Source organism: Lithobates pipiens, unplaced genomic scaffold, assembly GCF_037356315.1.
Source record: "Lithobates pipiens isolate NorthernLeopardFrog02 unplaced genomic scaffold, aLitPip1_a1.2 Scaffold_8, whole genome shotgun sequence".
In the NCBI taxonomy this organism is placed as follows: Eukaryota; Metazoa; Chordata; class Amphibia; order Anura; family Ranidae; genus Lithobates; species Lithobates pipiens.
In genome coordinates this window covers 172,458,800-172,482,831 of record NW_027507903.1, presented here as the reverse complement: position 1 = coordinate 172,482,831, position 24,032 = coordinate 172,458,800, and the positions used below count along the sequence as shown (strand labels likewise).

General features: G+C 42.5%; 1 protein-coding gene across 1 annotated transcript in view; it reads left to right on the top strand.

Annotated features, from left to right (window-relative positions):
• SLC26A5 (solute carrier family 26 member 5) overlaps positions 1 to 24,032 on the top strand; it is a 129,166-nt gene that overhangs the window by 60,009 nt on the left and 45,125 nt on the right. Inside the window, exons 7-9 of the mRNA XM_077468999.1 lie at positions 2,604 to 2,756; positions 17,652 to 17,734; positions 18,633 to 18,780. Coding sequence (XP_077325125.1) covers positions 2,604 to 2,756; positions 17,652 to 17,734; positions 18,633 to 18,780 — 384 coding nt within the window. The remainder of the gene's footprint in view (positions 1 to 2,603; positions 2,757 to 17,651; positions 17,735 to 18,632; positions 18,781 to 24,032) is intronic.

Sequence of the window (24,032 nt, the reverse complement as noted above, 5' to 3'; positions counted from 1 at the left end):
TGGTATTTGATCATCCCCTGCGGTTTTTATATTTTGTCTTTTTTTTTTTTTTTTTGTTTATAGTGCAATTTTGAAAAAAACTCATTATTTTGCCAAATGTGGCAGTGGAGGGGAGGAGGGTGCGAAAAAACAGAGCTTTTCTTTTGGGTGACAGGTCAGTTTCCCCATTCAACTATGGAGCAAACAATCCAAACTGGGTTACTTGGTGATACAATGGAGAGATTTGAGACCTGTGCATGCCATGTCCCCGCCATGCCCGGGTTTTATTACTGTTTTTTACTTTTTGTGCATGAGTAACAAAGGGACGGTGTACAAGGGGAGTACTGGATATCTGGGTGCCCCCTTTTTATTAAAGTATGCGTTCAGATTTCTAGAAGTCTCCCCACAGACCCCCCACCTCCAGCATGCCCAAAGTCTGCTAAGGTTCTAGACTGCATGCTCAGATAAGGTTCTGTTTTTTTTTTAGGGGACCTCATGCCATTTTATTTTTTTTCCTTAGGTGGGAGTCAGCCTTTAAAATCCATACCCAGCCCGCAGACATATACTTAAATAAATAAACAAACGGGCTAGGGTTCCTTGGTGGCGTCCATCTCCCAGAATGCCTGAGAGGCTTGTTTCAATTTGAAACAAAACAAACTGGTGGGCATCCAGCGGCTGCCATTTATGGGCTGTTTTTATAAACCAATGACTACCGGTTTTGTAAATAAAACTTGACCCATGCAGAAGCTTGACCGCATCACTTCCGGTGTGGCTACGTTACAAAACAGCTGAGCGCGGGGGTCCACTGAGCATGCGTAGCTATACCGCACAGATGAAGGGGGCGGGCCCCCTTGCAACTGAGCACTGTATATATGAATGGGACCGAGGTCGAGATAAAATATAATCGCTGCACCCCCTCCACAAGTGGCTGCATACGATGGGCACAAATGTCTGCAATTGATGGGGGGGGGGAGGGGGGGGTTCAGTATTTTTCAGTTTGTGAGCACCAGCCACGGCTGTCAGACATGGATGTATAATTTTCCTTGACCTCCCATTTATGTATTTTACAGGGCTGTGCACAGACAGATTTGTGTAAGCGGAGGCTTTGTGTGTCATGCTGCTGTTTTTGTTCCTGAACAGATTGCACAGCCCTTCACATTATGTACATCATGCAGTGTGGTTGCTCATATTGATGAGGAATGTCTTCGATGCAAAGGCTTGGCCCCTCCCACAGGTACAGCTCTATATTTTTCCTGGACCTGGCATTGATATATACACACGGGGCCCGCCCCCCTTTAGCAGAGCAAGCTAGGGGCTGGAGGCGGTGCAGCTCTATTTTCTCTCAACCTCGGTCCCATTGATATACACAGTGCTAAGTTGCAAGGGGGCCTCCCCCCCTTCAGCAGAGCAGAATATGGGTGTGTTAGGGACGGGGCTGTAGGCGGTACTGTGATGATGTAATTATGAGTCTATAATTTTCCTTGACTGAAATGAGCATCTGCACATGCGCGGTATAGCCGTTGTGAAGTTGTGCATGTGTAATGGAGCCCCGCGATTAGCTGTTTTGTGACGTAGCCGCACCGGAAGTAATGTGGTCAAGATTCTGCATGAGTCAAGGGTTTGTTTGTTTTTTTGTTTTTTTTACAACGCCGGCTACAGCTGGCCAAATTTGGCCAGTTCCTTTTGCCCTTTTAGTGGCCCTGTAAACAACTTGTATTCAGGTCCCATCTAAGACCCCTTTTACACTGAAGCCCTAAAAATAGTGCCTGTAAAGCGCCTCTGAATCCTCCCCAGTGTGAAAGCCTGAGTGCTTTCACACTGGGGCAGTGCACTTGCAGGACGGGGAAAAAAAAAGTCCTACAAGCAGCATCTTTGGGGCGGTGCGGGAACGGTGTATACGCCGCTCCTAAACAGCCCCTGCCGTTGAAATCAATGGGCAGGGCTGCTGAAAGTGATTGCAGAGCGCTTTGCAGCGGCACTTTTAACTCCTTGTTAACACCCTTCTTTGGGGTTAAAAGCTCCCTGCTCCCTGCCCACACAGTGCCGCTAAAACGCGGCCACGCTACCAGTGTGAAAGGGGTCTTATGGTTGACCAGAAGCTCATCCCTAGTTGCTACCTGGCTAGTATAAATATATTTAAATGACTGGTATAAACTTTAGAACACAAGCACTATAGCTGCTGCATTATTTTTTAGTATTCTGGAAAAAATTTGTTCTAATTATGGACTACCTTTATCTAAGCATGTAGAATGCAGTCTCTTTAAATGCTTAGCAGGTCACGTATGTGAGTCTTGGTTTTTAGATGAAACTTAACTATTTGCAGCTTTATTCACTGAGACCTAGATACAGTATTCACTCCCAAACATCGGCACATACAAAAACGGGGCTTTTCATAACTTTTTTTTTTTTTCTGTTAACTAGCATGTGATGAGTTGATAAATGAACAGACTCGGAGGATGGATTTAAGATGAATGTTGTATATTTCGGGTGGTCGGTTTCCCAATGCGATTTAAAGGAAGAAAGTAATGGGATTGGCTTTGGGGAATTTTCCTAACCTTTGAAGACAAAACTAGACTTTGATTTGCCTAACATTTGATTATGTAAATCTTATTTGTCTTTTTCAGAGCTTAGTCGGTGTATTGCTTAATCTTGCAATGACCAATGTTGCTGCACTAATCGTTGGCCTGATATGTGTGGTATTACTGCTGGGTGCCAAGGAAATTAATGATCGCTTTAAAAAGAAATTGCCTGTTCCAATTCCTATGGAGATCATTGTTGTAAGTTGACCATGTTTAATATAACTAACTAGTGTTGTTCTTATTAGCATGATATGCACTGTGGACACATGATTGTCTATGTGTGTTATGTACTGTGTATATTCTGAATTTGTTTTATCAACTTATTTCAATAGTTGTAATTAGGGTTGCACCGATACTGGTATTGGTGCCGATTAAAGGCATTTTCACGAGTATCGGTACCGCGAAAATGCTCCTGCACCCCAAGCCGATACCGGGAGTGACGTCGGCTTGGGAGTGGAATGCTTCCTCCTCTCCTCTGGCGCAGGGCTGTCTTAATGTATGGGTCAACCTGGGCTCTGTCCTGGGAGACCTCCTGCAATTCCTCCACCACTCCTGGAGTTTCCAATGCTCCGCTGGTACTTTGCAGGGTGTAAGCAGGAACTCTAAGGCAGAGCAAGTTACTGCTGCCTATGTGGGCTGCTCTAAACACAGGGCCTAGAGGAGCAGAAGACATCCCTCCAGCACAGCAGTGGTAACATAATGCCTGGATCTAGAGGGGTACTGGGGAGGGGTGGGCTCCCCCCTTTTAAGTCCTCCACTCCCCTGACACTTGCTGGCAGTCTTATCTCCACATAGTATACCTCTTGAGCACAGCAGCACTCCTCCTCCCCCCATCCCATTCCCTTACAGCTACGATGTGCACTGTATATAGCTAGCTACTGTAACTAATTTGCAGTTTTCTACCATGGAATGTCTCAGGTCAGAACTGCTACTAGTAGCCAGCTATACACTGCAGAGAATGGGATTGCAGCTCCAGTGTGTGGTGTGGGGAGCAGGAACTCTGCCTGTGTTTAGGCTGTGTACAGTGCAGGGATGGGAAACGGAGCTCTGCCTAATGCACTGACTCCTATACTGTGCCCTCCTAACACACCCTATACTGTGCCCTCCTAACACACCCTATACTGTGCCCTCCTAATACCCCTTGTGCTGTGCCTCCTAACTCCGTGTCTCCCAATGACCCCCCCAGTGATAACAGCCTTTTCCATCCCAACTCTCCCACGATCCCTATTTCTCCCAACCCTCAACTACCCTGCCCTCATTTACCCCTTTATTCCCCAGCCTCGCCCAACTTCCTAACAACTCCCACCTCCCAAACCACCCCTCTACCTACACTTCCTAGGCCATAGGAATCGGTAATTGGTATTGGTGAGTACTTTGGGGGGGAGGGAGAAGAAGTATCGGTGCATCCCTAGTTGTAATCATTAGTCTGCGTTTACTAACCATTACATCATAGCACAGATTAAACTAGCTATATTTACAAATGTAAATAATTGAAACATGTGGTGCTAAACCAAATGACTGTTACACCACTAAATATTATACTACAAAGTGAATCAGATATAGCTAAAAAAAAAAAAAAAAAATTGTATACATAAATAAAAAGTTAATAGTAAAAAAACATTAAATAGAAATAACCCAGTGAATAAATGAAAGTTCACACTATACATTTAAACACTCCTCAGGGAGTATTGCAGAGCATATACAGTGTTCATACAATGTTGCAAAAGTCTCCAAAACATATTTCACTTTAACAAGCGTTATTGATCAGTGTTTGTTTCTCTCAAACCGCCTTTCCTTCACCACACCTCTGTGAAATGTGATTCCTCTCCCCCTTATGTGAATTAACTCACCGACTAAATCAGCCTCACACTCAATGTGTTTGGCAGAAAAGTGATTTCCAAACCCTTTTTGCAGGAATGTGGATGACAGGCAGACAATCCTTCGCTTCAGTGGGAGAAAAGCTGACCTAATTGATACTTTCATAGACAGTGCTCTCATCAAATAGATCATGAAATCGAAAAAAGGAAATGCTTTTAATCACACAAGAAGCTCCTCTTAAAGGGGTTGTAAAGGTAAACGTTTTTTCACCTTAATGCATTCTATGCATTAAGGTGAAAAAACATCTGACAGTGCCAGCTCCCCCAGACCCCCCGTTTTTTACTTGCCTCACCCCCTCGAAAGTCCCGCGCTCGTCCCCCGACGTCCTTTCCACTGTTCAGTCTGGCCGCTGATTGGCTGGAGTGGATGGATGGAAAGCAGCGCAGCCATTGGCTCGCGCTGCTGTCAATCACATCCACTGACGCGGAGCGCCGGGGGGCGGGGCCGTGTGATAGAGCGAGCGGCTATAGCGGCCGGCTGTATCACGGGAGCGCGCCTGCAGATGCTTCTCACCATGTGAGGGAGCTCGCATGAACGTGGGAAGTACCTGTAGGAGGAAGCCGAGACAGCCGCCGAGGGACCCCAGAAGAGCAGGTTCGGGGCCACTCTGTGCAAAACGAGCTGCACAGTGGAGGTAAGTATAACATGTTTGTTATTTAAAAAAAAAAAAAAAAAAAAAAACACGTTTTTAAATGTGAGTGTAACTTAAAAGGGATAGTAAAGTGAATTTTTTTTTTTTTTTTTTTTTTTTTTTAAATAACATTCACTTTACTATCCCTTTTAACCAGTTGCCGACCGCCGCACGACGATGTACGTCGATAGCATGGCACGGGCAGGCATATTGGCGTACATGTACGTCCCTTGCCTCCCGCGGGTCGGGGGCCCGATCGGGCCCCCGCCCGGTGCCTGCGGCGGTCGGTATTCGTGCGGGAGCGATCCCGGACGAGGGGACGGCCATTCGTTCATGGCCACCCCCTCGCGATCGCTCCCGACGAATAGGAATCCCCCGTGACATCACTTCCTCTCCTGTAATGTAAACACAGGAGAGGAAGTGATGTATTCTCTCCTCCGTGTCGGTATTTTCCGTTCCGACACGGAGGAGAGCGGATCGGTGAGTTGCACCAACACTCTACACACACAGTAGAACATGCCAGGCACACTCACACCCCCCCTTTACCCCCCGATCACCCCCCCAATTACCCCTGCCCCCCAGTCACAGTGACACCAATGTCATTTTTTTTTTTTTTTTTTTTTTTTTGCATTGGTGTCATTTGTGACTGTAATAACTGTTAGGGCAGTTAGAGTTAGCCCCCTTTAGTTCTAATGTACCCCCCTAACCCCCCCAATAAAGGTTTAACCCCGTGATCACCCCCCGTCGCCAGTGTCACTAAGGCTGGGTTCACATTGCAGCGGTTTATGAGAACGAATGTGATTCGCACCGCACTGCAGTGCAAATCACATCCGATCTCTGTGCGATTCGAGTTCAGCCATTCGCCGCACCCGCCGCACCCGCCACACCCGCCGCACCCACCGCAAATTCGCACGGGACCCTTTTTTTGGCCCGCAGCAGAATCGGATCGCATGGGTGTTCACACCATGCGATCCGAGTTTGCAGATCGCACTGCGATATGCGAACTGATCTGGGGGTGTCAGTAACATTTCACTGACACTCCCAGCAGTTCGCATAGGGCAGTGTGAACTGCCGCCGGGAGGCATGCGATGCGGGAACCCGCCGCGGATTTGCGGCGTTTCCGCATCGCTCCAGTGTGAACCCAGCCTAATAAGCGATCATTTTTCTGATCGCCGTATTAGTGTCACAGGTGACGCTAGTTAGGCAGGTAGGTATTTAGGTTCGCCGCAGCTTTTTATAGCGCCAGGGACCCCCATATACTACCGCATAAAGCCCCCTGATTGCCCCCTAGTTAACCCTTTCACCAGTGATCACCATATAACTGTTACAGGTGACGCTGGTTGGTTAGTTATTTTTTATAGTTTCAGGGCACCCACCATTTATTACCTAATAAAGGTTTAACCCCCTGATCACCCGGCGGGTGTCATTTGTGACTAATAACTGTTAGGGCAGTTAGGGTTAGCCCCCTTTAGTTCTAAGGTACCCCCCTAACCCCCCCAATAAAGGTTTAACCCCGTGATCACCCCCCGTCGCCAGTGTCACTAAGGCTGGGTTCACATTGCAGCGGTTTATGAGAACGGATGTGATTCGCACCGCACTGCAGTGCAAATCACATCCGATCTCTGTGCGATTCGAGTTCAGCCATTCGCCGCACCCGCCGCACCCGCCACACCCGCCGCACCCGCCGCAAATTCGCACGGGACCCTTTTTTTGGCCCGCAGCAGAATCGGATCGCATGGGTGTTCACACCATGCGATCCGAGTTTGCAGATCGCACTGCGATATGCGAACTGATCTGGGGGTGTCAGTAACATTTCACTGACACTCCCAGCAGTTCGCATAGGGCAGTGTGAACTGCCGCCGGGAGGCATGCGATGCGGGAACCCGCCGCGCATTCGTGGCGTTCCCGCATCGCTCCAGTGTGAACCCAGCCTAATAAGCGATCGTTTTTCTGATCGCTGTATTAGTGTCACAGGTGACGCTAGTTAGGCAGGTAGGTATTTAGGTTCGCCGCAGCTTTTTATAGCGCCAGGGACCCCCATATACTACCGCATAAAGCCCCCTGATTGCCCCCTAGTTAACCCTTTCACCAGTGATCACCATATAACTGTTACAGGTGACGCTGGTTGGTTAGTTATTTTTTTATAGTTTCAGGGCACCCGCCATTTATTACCTAGTCTCACTAGTGTACCCCTAAATTTAGGGGTGTCTACTTTCCAAAATGGGGTCATTTGGGGGGGGTTTGTGCCATCTTGGCATTTTATGGCCTTCAAAACTGTAACGCCCTTAGAAAGCCTGAAGGCGGTGCTTGGTTTTCGGGGCCCCGTACGCGGCTAGGCTCCCAAAAAGTCCCACATATGTGGTATCCCCGTACTCAGGAGAAGCAGCAGAATTTATTTTGGGGTGTCATTTCACATATGCCCATGGCATGCGTGAGCAATATATCATTTAGTGACAACTTTGTGAAAAAAAAAAAAAAAAAAAAAAAGTTTGTAATTTTCCCGCAACTTGTGGCAAAATATAAAATATTCCATGGACTCAACATGCCTCTCAGCAAATAGCTTGGGGTGTCTACTTTCTAAAATGGGGTCATTTGTGGGGGTTTTGTGCCATCTTGGCATTTTATGGCCTTCAAAACTGTAATAGGTAGTGAGAAGTGAACTCAAAAATTTACGCCCTTAGAAAGCCTGAAGGCGGTGCTTGGTTTTCGGGGCCCCGTACGCGGCTAGGCTCCCAAAAAGTCCCACATATGTGGTATCCCCGTACTCAGGAGAAGCAGCAGAATTTATTTTGGGGTGTCATTTCACATATGCCCATGGCATGTGTGAGCAATATATCATTTAGTGACAACTTTGTGAAAAAAAAAAAAAAAAAAAAAAAGTTTGTAATTTTCCCGCAACTTGTGGCAAAATATAAAATATTCCATGAACTCAACATGCCTCTCAGCAAATAGCTTGGGGTGTCTACTTTCTAAAATGGGGTCATTTGTGGGGGTTTTGTGCCATCTTGGCATTTTATGGCCTTCAAAACTGTAATAGGTAGTGAGAAGTGAACTCAAAAATGTACGCCCTTAGAAAGCCTGAAGGCGGTGCTTGGTTTTCGGGGCCCCGTACGCGGCTAGGCTCCCAAAAAGTCCCACATATGTGGTATCCCCGTACTCAGGAGAAGCAGCAGAATTTATTTTGGGGTGTTATTTCACATACGCCCATAGCATGTGTGAGCAATATATCATTTAGTGACAACTTTGTGTAAAAAAAAAAAAAAAATTTTTTTTTTGTCATTATTCAATCGCTTGAGGCAAAAAAATAAAATATTCAATGGGCTCAACATGCCTCTTATCAATTTCCTTAGGGGGTCTACTTTCCAAAATGGGGTCATTTGGGGGGGTTTTGTACTGCCCTGCCATTTTAGCACCTCAAGAAATGAGATAGGCAGTCGTAAACTAAAAGCTGCGTAAATTGCAGAAAACGTACCTTAGTTTGTAGATGTGACAACTTTTGCGCAAACCAATAAATATACAATTATTGACTTTTTTTTTACCAAAGACATGTGGCTGAATACATTTTGGCCTAAATGTATGACTAAAATTGAGTTTATTGGATTTTTCTAATAACAAAAAGTAGAAAATATCATTTTTTTTCAAAATTTGCGGTCTTTTTACGTTTATATCGCAAAAAATAAAAATCGCAGAGGCAATCAAATACCATCAAAAGAAAGCTCTATTTGTGGGAAGAAAAGGACGCAAATTTTGTTTGGGTACAACATTGCATGACCGCGCAATTACCAGTTAAAGCAGCGCAGTGCCAAAGTGTAAAAAGACCTCTGGTCATTTACCAGCAAAATGGTCCGGTCTGAAAGTGGTTAAGTTACACTCACATTTAAAAACGTGTTGTTTTTTTTTTTTTTTTTTTTTTTTTTTAAGCCACATCAGCGAATCGCCAAGAGAGACTTAAATCAACTTTACGTTCATCGCTGTCTCTTATTATTAATCTTCACATCATTGTAGCTATGTCTTTTTATTTGCTTCTCCTTTTTTTTTTTTTTTTTTTTTTTTTTTTTTTCAATAAAAAGTTTTTATCTAACTTTATTTTGTTTTAATTAGAAGTACTTTATTCCCTCACCCCTTATAATTATTTTCCCCCTCACCCATCCCTCCCTTCCTCACCCCTTCATGTCAAAGGTCTTTATGGTCTTAATTGTGCTATATAACTCCATTCTCTTTTGAAATCTTTCCAACCTCTCCAATTTTTAATAAATACTGCCCTTTCACCTTCATCTCCAATCCTTAAACTTTCCATATTGAATATTTCCTCCACCGCATCCACCCACTCCCATATGGTTGGGCAATCTACGTCCTGCCATTTCTTGGGAATCAGTTTTTTCGCTGCGTTTAGGAGATCGGGGATAATTTGTATTTTGATATTGTTTAACCCCTCCCTCTGTACCATGAAAAAGTACTATCCAGGGATCTACTTTCACCGTTATTTTGGTTATTTCTTTTACCATTTGCAAGATCCTTCCCCAGTATATCTTCATTTTTGAACATTCCCACCATAAGTGTGTCATTGTTCCTAATGTTTTACAACCTCGCCAACACTCGGCCGATCCTCCCTCTTGATATTTAGCAGTCTTATCCGGGGTATTATACCATCGAGATAAAAGTTTGTAATTCATCTTGGCGGTTTTATTATCTATTGCCGAACTATGTGTTAATTTCAGTATTTTATTTATTGTTTCTTTATCTTTTTGTGCTCCTAATTCTTTTTCCCACTTTTTTATATATGGCGGCCCCTCCAGCTGACTGGCCGATATCAACAGCCCATACATCCTTGAAATTGTACCTTTAGCCTCATCCGAAATACAGAGTTGCTCCACCCCAGTCAGCTCGTGCTCGGATCTGATTGGCTGAGGCAACCCTTCTATGAAGTGAGCCAGCTGGAGATAACGCCATCTATCAATCCGCATCAATCCCTTGTGTTCCAAGTCTTCGAGTGATATAAGTTTCCCTTTTTTAATAATATCTTTTATTTGTAATTTTTCCTTTTTTATCCAATTCCCACCAATTTCCCTTTTACCGGGGGGAAATACTCCTTATCTTTCAAAACTATCAAAGGTGAATTATAGTGTCCATTTAATCTTTTATACACCCCGTCCCATATTTTAAGTGCAATCCGTGTCAACTCATTCATGTCTGGGTCTAATACCTTAAATTTTGGAGGATTCCATACTATCTTACTAAGTTGTGCCTTACTATATATACATTCTAAATTCACCCACCCTTTCTCGTCCTTTTTCTCCCTCACCCATTCGGCAATTCTGGATAAAACTACCGCCTTATAATAATATTGAAAATCTGGGACTGCCAATCCCCCTCGCCTTTTCTCTTGTTTTAAAACTGTGTGGGAGAGCCTTGATTTTTTGTTAATCCATATATATTTACACATTAGGGATTTTATCTTAAGAAAGTAACTGGAGGGTATTGCGATCGGCATCATCTGAAATTTGTATAAGATTTTGGGGAGGATAAACATTTTAAACACGTTTATCCGACCCAGCCAGGATAGAGGTCTATTGGCTACCCTCCTGAGTTCAATTTCGTTTAATAATGGGATGTAATTTAGCTGGTAGATCTTACCTAAGGTGCGGGCCAGTTTTATTCCTAAGTATCTAAATTTTTTCACCCACTTAAATTTACAATACTCTTGGATTAGTTTGTACTTCTTGTTTGCTAACATTTATATTGAGAATTTCAGATTTCGTTTGATTAATTTTAAAATTTGCCAATTTCCCATAGTCGTCAAGGGCCTCAATTATCTTGGGCATTGAGCTTGTAGGTTTACTTATATAAAACAATACGTCGTCCGCGTATGCTGCAAGTTTATGCTCCTCCTGCCCCGCCATGATTCCTGTTATTTCTGGATTGTTTCTGACTGTCGAGAGTAGGGGTTCTAGCGAGAGCACAAAGAGAAGGGGTGAGAGTGGGCATCCCTGTATAGTCCCGTTTTCCATCTCAAAGGGAGGGGAGGGAACACCATTTATATTTATAGTTGCTGTCGGGTGGTGATACAGTGTTTTTAATCCATTTGGCCATCCTTGGCCCGAAACCCATATTTTCAAGTGTCTGAAAAATAAATCCCCAATCGACCCTGTCGAAGGCCTTTTGAGCATCTGTCGACAGTAGTAAGGCCGGGGGTTCCGTCTCCTCCCTCTGAGATAGCACCAATAGGGTTCTAACCCCGTTATCTTTGCCCTCCCTTCCAGGGACGAACCCTACCTGGTCGGGGTGTACCAGTGAGTTCATTACTGTCTTCATCCTACTAGCCAATACCTTGGCAAATAGTTTAGTATCTGCGTTCCAGTTATAGACCAATATCACTGTTGAACACCTGGTCTCATCTTTTCCTTCCTTCCGGATGACAGTAATTGAGGCTATCAATGCTTCTTTACTCAGTTCGTATTCTGTCCCGATTCCGTTCATATATTTACATAGTCTCGGTATCAGAATATCTTTGAACCTTTTATAGTATCCAATTGTCAATCCGTCAGGTCCAGGGCTTTTCCCAAGGGCTGAATCCATTAACGCCTTATTTATTTCTGCTTCTGTTATGGGGCTTTCTAAGTTGTCTTTATTTGTCTCATCAATCTTAGGGAGTCTAGCATTCTTTAGGTATTCATCTATTTCTTTTGTTTTCCCTTCTATCTTCTTCTCCTTATTTTTACCTGCGTATAATCTCCCATAGTATGTTTTGAATGATTCTGCTATTTCTTTTGTAGTATACACCATGTCCCCATGTTCCGTTTGGATTTTCTCTATATAGTTAATGGCTTTTTTCTTTTGGAGCGCTTTAGCTAGGTATTTAGTGGGTTTATTCCAGTCTTGATATCTTACTTTCGCTAGTTGATTAAAAAAAATTTTTGTTTCTTGTTCCATTAACCCCCGTAGTTCCTCCCTTTTTAGATAATAATTTCTGATATATTTTTTTATCCACGATACCTTGTTTATGCTGTTGTTCTATGCTCAAAATTTCCTCCCTTAATTTGTTACTCCTCACGGCATGTTCTTCTTCTTTTTTTTTTTTTTCCGCGAACCCCAGGTCATCAGAATCCCGCAGATGTACGCTTTGTGGGCGTCCCACAGGACTTGTCCAGATATCCCCTCAGTCTCGTTCATTAAAAAGTACTTTTCTAATTCTCCCCTTACTACTTCGCCTTCCTCTTTATCTAGAATTGAATCTTAAATTAGACGCCACCTATAGGCTTGTTTGCTATAACCCAGGATCTGCATTTTAATTTTTACAGGAGCGTGATCTGACTGTGTTGTTATTTCTATACTCGTTTCCAGCACAGTCTCTAATACTCTATGTTCCACAAAAATATAATCTATCCTAGAATAGGTCCCGTGCACAGGGGAGTAAAACGTATAATCCAGTTGTTTTGGATGTTGTACCCTCCATACATCAACTAATTGGCTATTGCTCAGATTTAGATTTATCTTTTTTAGTTGTGCATTACTCCTTCCCTGTGCACGGGACGTGCTATCTAGTCCAGGATCCAGGCAGAAATTCAGGTCTCCCATCATTACCACATATCCGCTTTTAAATTCCTGTATTTTGGCCAGTATTCCCTTTAGAAATTTTATAGGATTTTTATTCGGGGAATAAATGTTAATCAATGTATATCTTATGTTTCCTAATTTCCCCTTTAGAAACAAATATCTACCCTCTGGGTCCGTTTCTCTTCCCTCTAGGACAAAGCGAGTGTTTTTTCCAAATCCTTTTGCTACCCCTCTCCCCCTATTTGTAATCGTGTCGCCATAATACCAACTCGGGTAGTCTTTAGAGTAAAGCCTGATCTTTGATGTATGTGCGATATGGGTCTCTTGTAAAAAAAAATCACATCTGCCTTACATTGTTTGTTTTAGTTCTTCCAAATTCCAAAATGTTGTACCTTTTTTTTTTTTTTTTTTTTTTTTTGCTGTATTGAGGCCCTTGACGTTATAGGACAAAAAGTTAATCTCCATTATTTTATTATCCATATTTTCTATTTAGACCTTGTTTTCTATTTTTTTCCCAGAGGATTTCACTACTGACATTACCCCCCTCACCCTCAATCCCTCCCCACCCCCCCATCGCCGCGACCCACCAACCCCCCCCCCCCCCCTCCCCTTTTTGGCCACAATTCGGCCCTCGACTTGTTAATGGACCTGAGATCTCTGGCCATTTCCAAGTCTTTGGTGTTTTTCCGAGGTGGAGTTCTTCGTTCTTCCTCCATACTTCCCCCTCCTTAGATGTATCCTTCAAAAAGGAGGGGGAGTAATGGGCCCGCCTCCCATCCAGCCACAAATACTTACAAACCCCATCCCCCCCTCATATACCCAGGCATCCAAGCTCTTATAATATTTCCCCGTGCCCATCTGTCCAGCCTGGAAGGATTGGAGTTTGAATTCCTAATTTGTCGCAGAAGTCTCCTAACTCTTCTGGGAAACTCAGCCTACCAGTTCTTTCATCTTTAAATGCTAACAAACATGCCGGGAACCCCCAACTGTATCTTATATTCTGAGCTCTCATATGTTCCAATAAGGGTTTTAAGAGAGTTTCAGGTGCTAGGTCTGGGAAGACTTGTATCTCAGTTCTAGCATATGTTAATGGGGCTATTCCCCTTAGTTTTCTCCAGATCTCCGCTTTGTCTTCATAATGTTTGAATCTAACTATAATATCGTGTGATCTTCTAGTCTCCTCAAACTTTTTCTTCCCTACCCGGTGCACCCTTTCAATCCTGGGAAATTCCTCCTCTCCTCTACCCAGTATAGGACGGAATATGTCTTCCATAATGTCCCTTAGCTCCTCTTTCTTATTTTCTGGAACAGCTCGTACTCTCAGATTTTGACTTCTATTTCTATTTTCTTGGTCTTCGAGTCAATAAAGAATTCTTCTCTGGTTTCGATATGCTATTTTAGCTTGTTCCTGCACTTTAATTAAATCTTGGGCTTGTATATTAATTCTTCTGCTGCCTCTACTCTTGTTAGTAGATGTCCCAGTTCACTTCTTAGCAAACTTATATCTGATTTTATAGCATTCTCTAATTTTAGGAGCATCTCCCTCCTCATCCCTTTTGTTGTCACCTGGTCATCCACTCTTTGATCTTCACTTTTACTTAATTCCAGTTCGCTCAGTGGTCATTTCATCTCGAGATTGGTCCGAAGCTTCCCTGGCTTTTTTATCCATCCCCCTATTCTTCTCCGGGTTAGGGGATAATTTTTCCTTTTTGCCACCCCTCGGACTGGCTCCTTGAATCATGTATTGTTTTATAGTGCTTTCGGTAGATGTATTTTTTGGGGTCTTAGAGCCGCCTCCCTTGGCGGTTTGTTTTGAGGATCTACTCATACTGCCTTTCTTTATCTCGCGTGCTCGTTTCCCCAGTTTGTTTGCACACTTCCCCGCTCCTCAGCAGGGAATTTTACCAGATATTCCGTTTACACTTTTCTGAGTAAGAGACTACAGTGCACCTCAATCAGCCATCCTTTTCTATCTGATTCTGATTTTCTTATTTTAACTGACCGCTAGTATTTGGAAAATGCTATGTTTTTAACCGCCTTGCCACCTCTCAGAAATATTACCCTATTTGTATTTTCAAGGGCATCTTTTATAGGGTCTTCCCTGCTTATTTTATGGGATGGAATCCAGTTTTTTTTCTGTGTCGTCAGTTGCAGCTGGAATTTAAATTAGTTATTCCCTCCTGATTTTTCCTGTTTTTTTTTTTTTTTTTTTTTGTTTGTTTTTTTCCCTTTCTCTTAGCTCTCAGACCTACTTTTCAGATTCGTGGGGTACCAAATTATCCCTTCACGGCCGCAGTCGTTTCTATCTGAGGGTATAGATTACCGCATTAAACCTTGATCACCTGTAAACACCCACTGAAGTAATCTGCTTACGAACAGCCAAGATCTTCCAAACTGATGTATTGTTCGTACTATTTCCTGGCTGTTACTTCTATGTTACTATTATGTTAATGGTCAGTCAGTTAAATATAGTATAGTTCATTTCTCCGGTAAGTAGGGAAAAGAAAAAAGACAGAAGAGCTAGGGGAGGAAATCCAATGCGGCAGTCAGACTTGTCTATTCCGAACATTGTTCCTCAGCGTTGTTTGATACCGTTCAACCTGGTGACCTTTTGTAAACTTCCAATGTAATAGTCTGCCAGCAAACGACTAAAAGATTTTGCTGGTGGTTATATCATTCGTGCCATTACCTGCCTGTAACTTCTATAGTACCAGTCAAAAAAAAAAAAAACAGGATAATAAGGAGCGGCAACCAAACTTATCAGTTCCAGGCGTTTATTCCTCTGCGTTTCCTGAAATTGTCCTACCTGGCAACCTTATATGAGCATCCAAGGTAATAATCTGCTTATAATCAACTCTATGATTTTCCAGCTATTATATCATTTGTAGAGTTCCCTGCCAATTACTGCTCTATTAACAGTTAGTTAAATATAGTTCATATATAAACAGATGTAAAATACCGGGCTACTGCCCAACTTATCTGTTCCGGGTGTTGTTCCTCAATGTTTCCTGATGCTATCCAGCCAAGTAGCCGCATGTGACCATCCACATTGATCATCTGCTTAAGGGCAAATAGGGAGTTTTACATGCAATTATATCATTCTTGCTGTTCCCTGCCTCTTACTACTATAATGACCGTAAATCAGTTAAATATAGTTCTTGTACAGGCAAATGAGAAAATACAAGGCTACTGCCCAATTTATCTGTTCCAAATGTTGTTACTCTGCATTTCCTGATCCTCTATTTGTAAACAACAAGGATTTACCAAGCAGTTATTTTCTTCATGCTGTTCTCTGTCTGTTGCTACTATATTAATTAGCCGTCAATCAGTTATATATAATTTATGCAGATAGACAACAAAGAAATATCCACAGCGATGATCAGCATTGCAGTTCGCTAGAGATTTTCCAAGTAATTCATATAAGACATGCTATTGCCTGCCTGTTACTGCTATTTGACAGTCAGTCTAAAACATAAGGTTCCTATGTGAACAAAATGAACCGCACAAGGCTGCAGCCACCAGACTTCTCTGTTGCAGACGTTGTTCCTCTCATTTCCTGGTACTGCTCTCCTTTTTCTTCCTTCTTTGCTGACCCCCTTCTGAGTCTGCAATCAGTCTCCACGGTTCTCCTGCGTTCCTCCAGGGGACCTGTGCGGGGGAGGGGGGCGGGGGGAGCAAGGGTCCGTCACTAGCAATACTTGCTGTGCCTTGGCAGGCGGGTGCCGGAGCGGTCTCGTGCGGCAGTACATCGAATCAGCCGGAGCTTCTCACCCTGCGACCGTCTCCGCTCTCCTCTTACGCACCCCTCTCTGGCGAGACTCCTCAAACCCCTCCCTCCGCGCTGGACGTCTTTACGTCATCATACCAGCCGTGACATTTAAAAACTTGTAACCACGCCAAATAGGTCAAGCCACAGCACACTTTAACACAGCTGATTGCCAAAGCATTGGTAACTGAGAGTGAGAGGAACCATCGGACGGCTCACGTCTTTCTTTACCAAGGTGTTGGTGAGGCCAAGGAGCGGTGAGAGATTTTAAAGAGTGTGTCTCGCATACCCTGGGTCCGCTAAAAATCGCCAATGCTTTGGCAATCGGCTGTGTTAAAGTGTGCTGTGGCTTGACTTATTTGCCGTGGTTACAAGTTTTTAAATGTGAGTGTAACTTAAGAGGATCTTCTTATGTGTGATTAAGTTTTTTTACGGTATGACGCTATGGGAGCGTTTTTTTTTTTTCTATTTCATGAGAGCACTTTCTATGAAAGTGTCAATTGGGTCAGCTTTTCTCCCGCTGAAGTGAAGGATTGTATGCCTGTCATCCACATCCCTGCAAAAAGGGTTTGGAAAGTGCTTTTCTGCCAAACACGTTGAGTGTGAGGCTGATTTAGTCTGTGAGTTAATTCACATAAGGGGGAGAGGAATCACATTTCACAGAGGTGTGGTGAAGGAAAGACGGTTTGAGAGAAAAAAAAAACACTGATCAATATTGCTTGTTAAAGTGAAATATGTTTTGGAGACTCACGGACTTTTGCAACATTGTATGAAAACTGCATATGCTCTGCAATACTCCTTGAGGAGTGTTTAAATGTATAGTGAGAACTATCACTTATTCACTGGGTTATTTCTTTTTTATTTAATGTTTATTTACTATTTAATAATTTTTTATTTATGTATACAATTTTTTTTTTTTTTAGCTATATCTAATGCACTTTGTAGTATAATATTTAGTAGTGTAACAGTCACTTGGTTTAGTGCCACGTGTTTCAATTATTTAAAATGGGAACAAATACACAGAGATTACACATTATTTTAAGTGGCTGCTTAGTGGGGAAGGGTTATTTTGCTGGAAGCGGAGTGGTAAATACACAGGTGAAAGGGCATTAGTGAGTGTATTATTGATTTGCATATTTATAAATATGTTTACAACAGAATACAATATTGTTTATTAAATTGAGTCATTTAACCTTGAAGTTGAATACAGCCATGATGCTTTCCTTGTGTTTGAATGCAGATTAACATTGTTCTCCTTTTTAAGGTAATAATCTCAACTGGAGTTTCAGCTGGACTGAAGCTTGAAGAGTCCTATAATGTAGGCGTGGTTGGAAATATTCCTACAGGGTATGACTTCCTAGACATTGTTGGGTTGTAATTGTGTCTTTTTCTTGTTAGTCCACCGATTTATTGACAAAATGCACTTGATTGCTAAGAACTTGGCAAACTGGGAAATGATTCACATGTACAGTCCTGTTCTTATTTCCCATTGTTGTTTAAGAGACCATAATAAATAATACTTCACCAAATTTCTAGACTTTGTCTTTAGGGATGATAAAGCAGTTTGTGGCAACCAAGTAGCCATGCTACCACCACCAACACTAACAGTGTTTCAACTGAGCTAAAAGACAACATACAGTTTATCCTAGGCAACTTTAAGGCCGCGTACACACGCGCGGACTGTTCGCCCAACTTTGTCCGTCCAACAGTTTCGGCAAACAGTCCGCTCAAACTTAGCATGGACGGACATGGCCACACACGACGGACGAACAGTTTGCTGAAACCGTGCGCGATGACGTGAACGGCACGTACGACGGGACGAAAAATACGACGTCCTATACACTGCATTATAGCTTTCGGCGTGAAAATCCTTTCTGAGCATGCGCGCAACTTTGTTTGACGAACAAGCCTACACACGGGCGGACTGTTCGCTCAAACAAGGTTTCAGCGGACAGTTTTTCGGAATTTCCGAAAAACCTTGTCCGTCCAACTGTCCGCTGAAACTGTCCGCTGAAAGCCCACACACGAGCGGACTGTCCGCCCAAACACTGTTCAGCGGACAAAGTTGGGCGAACAGTCCGCCCGTGTGTACGCGGCCTAAGTCTCATATCAGGATAACAGTTAGTTAGTCCTTGGCAATGCCACCCAACTACAGCACTAAAGAGGCCAGGTAGACAGCTGGGTGGGATTTCTGATGCTTTAAAATATATTACACCTATATTATATCATTTATGTTTATTTGCAGGTTCCGATCCCCAGAATTGCCTGACCTCCGTATGTTCTCAGCTGTTTTTGTAGATGCAGTGGCAATAGCGATTGTTGGATTTTCCATGACTATATCAATGGCCAAAATATTTGCACTTAAACATGGATATGCAGTCAGTGGCAATCAGGTGAGAAGTAAAGGGCTTTATTTTATATCTGGACAAGTGTACGTACTATTAAACCCATAATTTCACAATCTAATGCTAATCACTACAGTGCTTTTGTTTGTTTTTTTTACACCAAAATATAGTTTTTATTTTAGGGTTTTTTATGTCTTTTGTTAAGAAGACCTTTTAACTGGTTCTAAAGCCTTAAAGTTGTTTTACCTTAATGTAGGGCTGCAACTAACGATTATTTTCATAATCGATTAGTTGGCCGATTTATTGTTTCGATTAATTGGTTAATAACCTTTAAAAAAAAAAGTGGGTCAAATTGACGTTCATTTTCAACCACAGTGGTGGGAAAATTTGGAAATAGAAAACTTCTTGGTCAAAGGAATTTTCAGACAGTGCATGTGGTTTTTGTTTTAGAAATGAAGTGAAAATTTCAAACAAAATTCTTTCATTCAGCGAATGTACAAAGATTTTTTATCTGAATATTCTCACCTGAAAATTGATCCGTGAGGCCAGCATAAGGCTCGGTACACATCTATGCAGTTTTTGCTTTTGATCTGTTTCTGCAGAGCCTTTTGCTGTTCGTTTTGATTTTTGCGCACCTGATTTTACTGCAAGTTGCGTTTTTTTTGCATTTTTTTTTTGGGCAGATTAAAAAACACAAATTGCTGCAAAAATGCATTACATTCTATTCTGACCTTTCCAAAGATGCAGCGGCTGAAAAAAGCACAGATATGACGGTGTCCCATAGGAAACCATGTAAACGAACTGTAGTACGAAAAAGCACCAATAAACATATAGATGTGAACTAGGCCTAAGACGTTTAGTAACATAATGGGGTTAAAAAGACTAAAATTAGCCATTTATAGTACAAAAAAGCAAATGCTCACTACTGGAAGGGGTTAATTTTTTTTACCGTAGAACAGTGAAAGTTAATATTTACAGTAGTGATTATATTTTTGTACTATAAAGGGCTCGTTTTAGTTTTTTTTAACCCCATTATGTTACTGGCCGATTAATCGATTATGAAAATAGTAATAGATTCATTTCATAATCGATTCGTTGTCGATTAGTTGTTTCAGCCCTACCTTAATGCGTTCTCTGCATTAACCACTTCAGCCCCGGACCATTTTGCTGGCCAAAGACCAGACCACTTTTTGCGATTCGGCACTGCGTCGCTTTAACTGACAATTGCGCAGTCATGCGACGTGGCTACGAAACAAAATTGACGTCCTTTTTTTTCCCACAAATGAAGCTTTCTTTTGTTCGTATTTGATCACCCCTGCGGTTTTTATTTTTTGCGCTATAAACAAAAATAGAGCAACAATTTTGAAAAAACTCATTATTTTTAACTTTTTGTTATAATAAATATCCCCCAAAAATATATTTTAAAAAAACATATTTTTTCCCCTCAGTTTAGGCCGATACGTATTCTTCTTCTACATATTTTTGGTAAAAATCGCAATAAGCAATTATTGATTGGTTTGCGCAAAAGTTATAGCGTTTACAAAAATAGGGGATCGTTTTATGGCATTTTTATTATTATTTTTTTTAATAGTAATGGCGGCGATTTTTATTTTTTTTTGTGACTGTGACATTATGGCAGACACATCGTACATTTTTGACACATTTTAGGGACCGTTGTCATTTTATACAGCAATCACTGCTATATAAATGCAGTGATTCCTGTGTAAATGACACTGGCAGTGAAGGGGTTAACCAGTGGGTGGCAGTGCAGGGGTTAAGTGTTCCTAGGGGTGTGTTACTAACTGTTGGGGGCTGGGCTTTCATTTAGTGAACACTGATCTCTGCTCCAATCACATGGAGCAGAGATCAGTGTCACTAGTTGCCAGGCAGAACGGGGAGATGCTCTTTACAACGTCATCACTCCGTTCAGCTGTCCCGTGAGATGATCGCGGGTATGCCCGCGGCGATCGAGTCCGCGGGACCCGCGACCGGACTCATGGGGGTCCCGACCAGCACGGGAGCATGCAGCCACCGGTGCGCTCGCGATGGCAGGGCGGCATTAAAGATTTGGACGTACCTGTACGCCAATATGCCTGCCCGTGCCATTCTGCCGACGTACATCAGCTGGCGCTGGTCGGGAACTGGTTAAGTTAAAGACCTTTTTTATGTCCAGGTTCTCACCCCTCCCTTCCTTTTACTTACGGAGCCTGATCTTGATCCAGCGCTGTGCACAAGAGCAGAAGCTCTTTACGCTCTCTTACTCACAGGGCAGATTGATAGCAAAAGGAGCCATTGACTTCTGCTGCTGCCAATCAAATCCTATGATGAGGGAGCAGGGGGTGGGGGGAGGGCAAAGTCCCTGCTTTTTGTGTCTATAAACACAGGCAGGGGAGCTTGAGAATGAGCCTGCACAAGTACCCCTCTCCCCCCAACAAGTAGGTTGCTTGTGGGGTACTCAGAAGGCAGTAGGAGCATTTATGGGAGACCCCAAAAGAGGAGGATTGAGGCTGCTGTGCAAAACTATTGCACAGAGCAGGTATGTATAACATGTTTGCTATTTAACCATTTGCGACCACTTTTGTCAAATAATGGCTGGTTCTGGGAGGGCGTCTATTGATGTTCTCCTAGAGCCCCTGGGATGTGCTCTGATCCCTGTGTCCTTCAAAAGCAGTTGATCACAGATAGTTAAAGGTCCAATCACAGCAGCCCTTTACCATGTGATCAGCTGTGTCCAATCACAGTGTAAACAGACCTGCTGGTTATCTGCAGAAGAGAACCGGTAACTGGCGATTCTCACAGGGGACATCTACACTGATATTTAGGGCACTGATTATCAATGCAGCCCCATAAGTGCCAATTAGTACAGCCTTTCAGTGCCACCTCCATCAGTGCTTGCTCATCAGTGCTCATCATTGCACATCAGTGAAGGAGAAAAATTTACAAATACAAAATAGGTGCACATATTTCTTTAGATCATATAAATGGTGCAAATAAACCTCAATCAATTTGGCACAATGCAATAGCATGCAAAGAAACAAAGTGCAAGTATTAATGGGCTGTGCAATATATGTATCGTGATCAAAAAACATATATACACAAACTATTAATCAAACATGAGTAATACACTTCAAATAAAGTCCATTCTATATATGCCACTTTACTAAAGTGCTCAGTGCTTCACAATCTGATGCACTCTAAAAGTCCTCCAGTGTTGAAAAGTGTGCTCCTTAGTGTATATATAATAAAATATATATAGATAAAAAAATATATATTATGTGTGTGTGTGTGTGTGTGGGTTCTAAGTAACTTTCTAGCAAAAAATACTGATTTTAACTTGTAAACAAGTGTCAAATAGTTTACTCTTTTAAGTGATTAAACTGACTTCATTTACAGACCTAAGTTCATCCCTTTGATCTAAAAGAACGATGAAATGTTACAATGTTTCTCTTTCTCTCTGCCTTAGCGATGTTGTAATAAACTTGGCAGGCTGCCGTGTGTGTGGTTTTTATTTTTATTTTTTTTGACAGCTGTCAGCTGTGAGTAGAGCATGGCTCTGCACTGAATCGAGCAAATGATTAATATCATGGGGGGGGGTGGGGGGGGGTTGAATCGTGATCGCTATTCTTTAACGATTAATCGTGCATCTCTACCTATTACCAAACAGAATGGATCTCTGTTACAAGCGTTCAGACACCGTTTGCAAAAACTTTTCAATGAGCGTGTCTTCACAAACATCTCACAGCAGCACAAACTGTTCTTTAGGTGAGGTCCACTCACCAAAGAAACGTATATGAAATTTGAACAGGGAGAGACCTCATAGCATTAATCAGTTTTAAAGTTTATTAGGATAAAAAGAAAAACGCAATGAGGCACAGAAAAAACGAGCAGTAAATCAAGTCACCCGCAGTGTCACCTGTCCTACCAGCCAAAATGACGTCACATGCGCTCTCCACTGATGCGTTTCCCCAAAAATTGCATCTTCTGGGATTGGAGGATGCCATGCAACATTGGCAAACAAACTTTAAAGAGGAAATAACACCGGAAGTATACTTATAAGATACAGTGCCACTGTGGAGACATCATGTGTAAATGAAGCACTGTTCAATGCAATTCTAAACATCCGTACAATATCCTATTGTAACCGCTAGGTGGCGACATTATGTGTAGATAGTGTGTTTTTTTTTTTTTTTTTTTTTTTTTTTTTTTTAATATAACCATCCATTTTTTTTTTTTTTTTTTATATATTTTCAAGTTTGTCCTTATTGGGTGGAGGGTACGTGTGACCTTTATAGCGGCTAGTAGGAAGGGTGGCACCACGGCAGGCTTGATTTTGCTGCTCATTTTTCTGTGCCTCATTGTAAGCATGTTTCTTTTTATCTTGCATAGTAGGTGAGGTTGAAAAAAAGACAAAGGTCCATCAAGCCCAATCCATGTGTGTGATTATATGTCAGTATTACATTGTATATCCCTGTATATTGCAGTCGTTCAGGTGCTCATCTAATATTTTTTTTTAAATGATCCACATCCTTTCTGCTCTTACAGTAAAGAACCCTCTACATAAATAATATCTTAATAAACTTTAAAACTTATTATAGGCTATGAGGCTTCTCCCTGTTCACATATCATATATGCTTTTAGTCAGTGGATCTCGCCCAAAGAATGGTTCATGCTGCTGTGAGATGTTTGTGAAGACACTTCAAGTAAAAAGTTTTCTCTTATATTCACCGACCGACACCGCTCCTCTCTGTTGCTAAATGGGTTTGTTAGCCTGCCATTAGGAGAACTAGGCAAAAATTGTAACACAATACACAGAACTTTAGTCCCGCCCCGGGGGCGGACCATGTGCTAACAACCCTCCCTGCTGCCCAGGCAGAACTCTGTTTTATTTTGCCTAGAAGGAGAATGACCTAGGAACCCTGCTGGTCCTTTGGTCCATTTTTTAGTTTTTTTTTTTTTTTTTTTGATGCAGGTTTGATGTTTTTTGCGCAAGATGAAAGATCCTGGGATCTTCTATCAACTGCCGGCTTGGTAACAGGCTGGTTAAGTTATCCTTGCATTCTCCCCAGTCGGGCCATCGAGTGTGTGCAGGCCGCAGCTAATGCTCGGCAGGCCACGACATACCTCAGCTCCAGAGGTGGTCGGTGAGCTTCAATGCTCCGGGGTATACATATGACCGGGCTACTAATGTCTGGATCACAGTATACCGGGCCATCAGCTACCCTGTAACTGCGCAGGAGTAGGTCTGTGATGGAATGTCTCCCACCTCTTCAGGACTGGTAAGTAGGGCTCTCCCTGCTTCG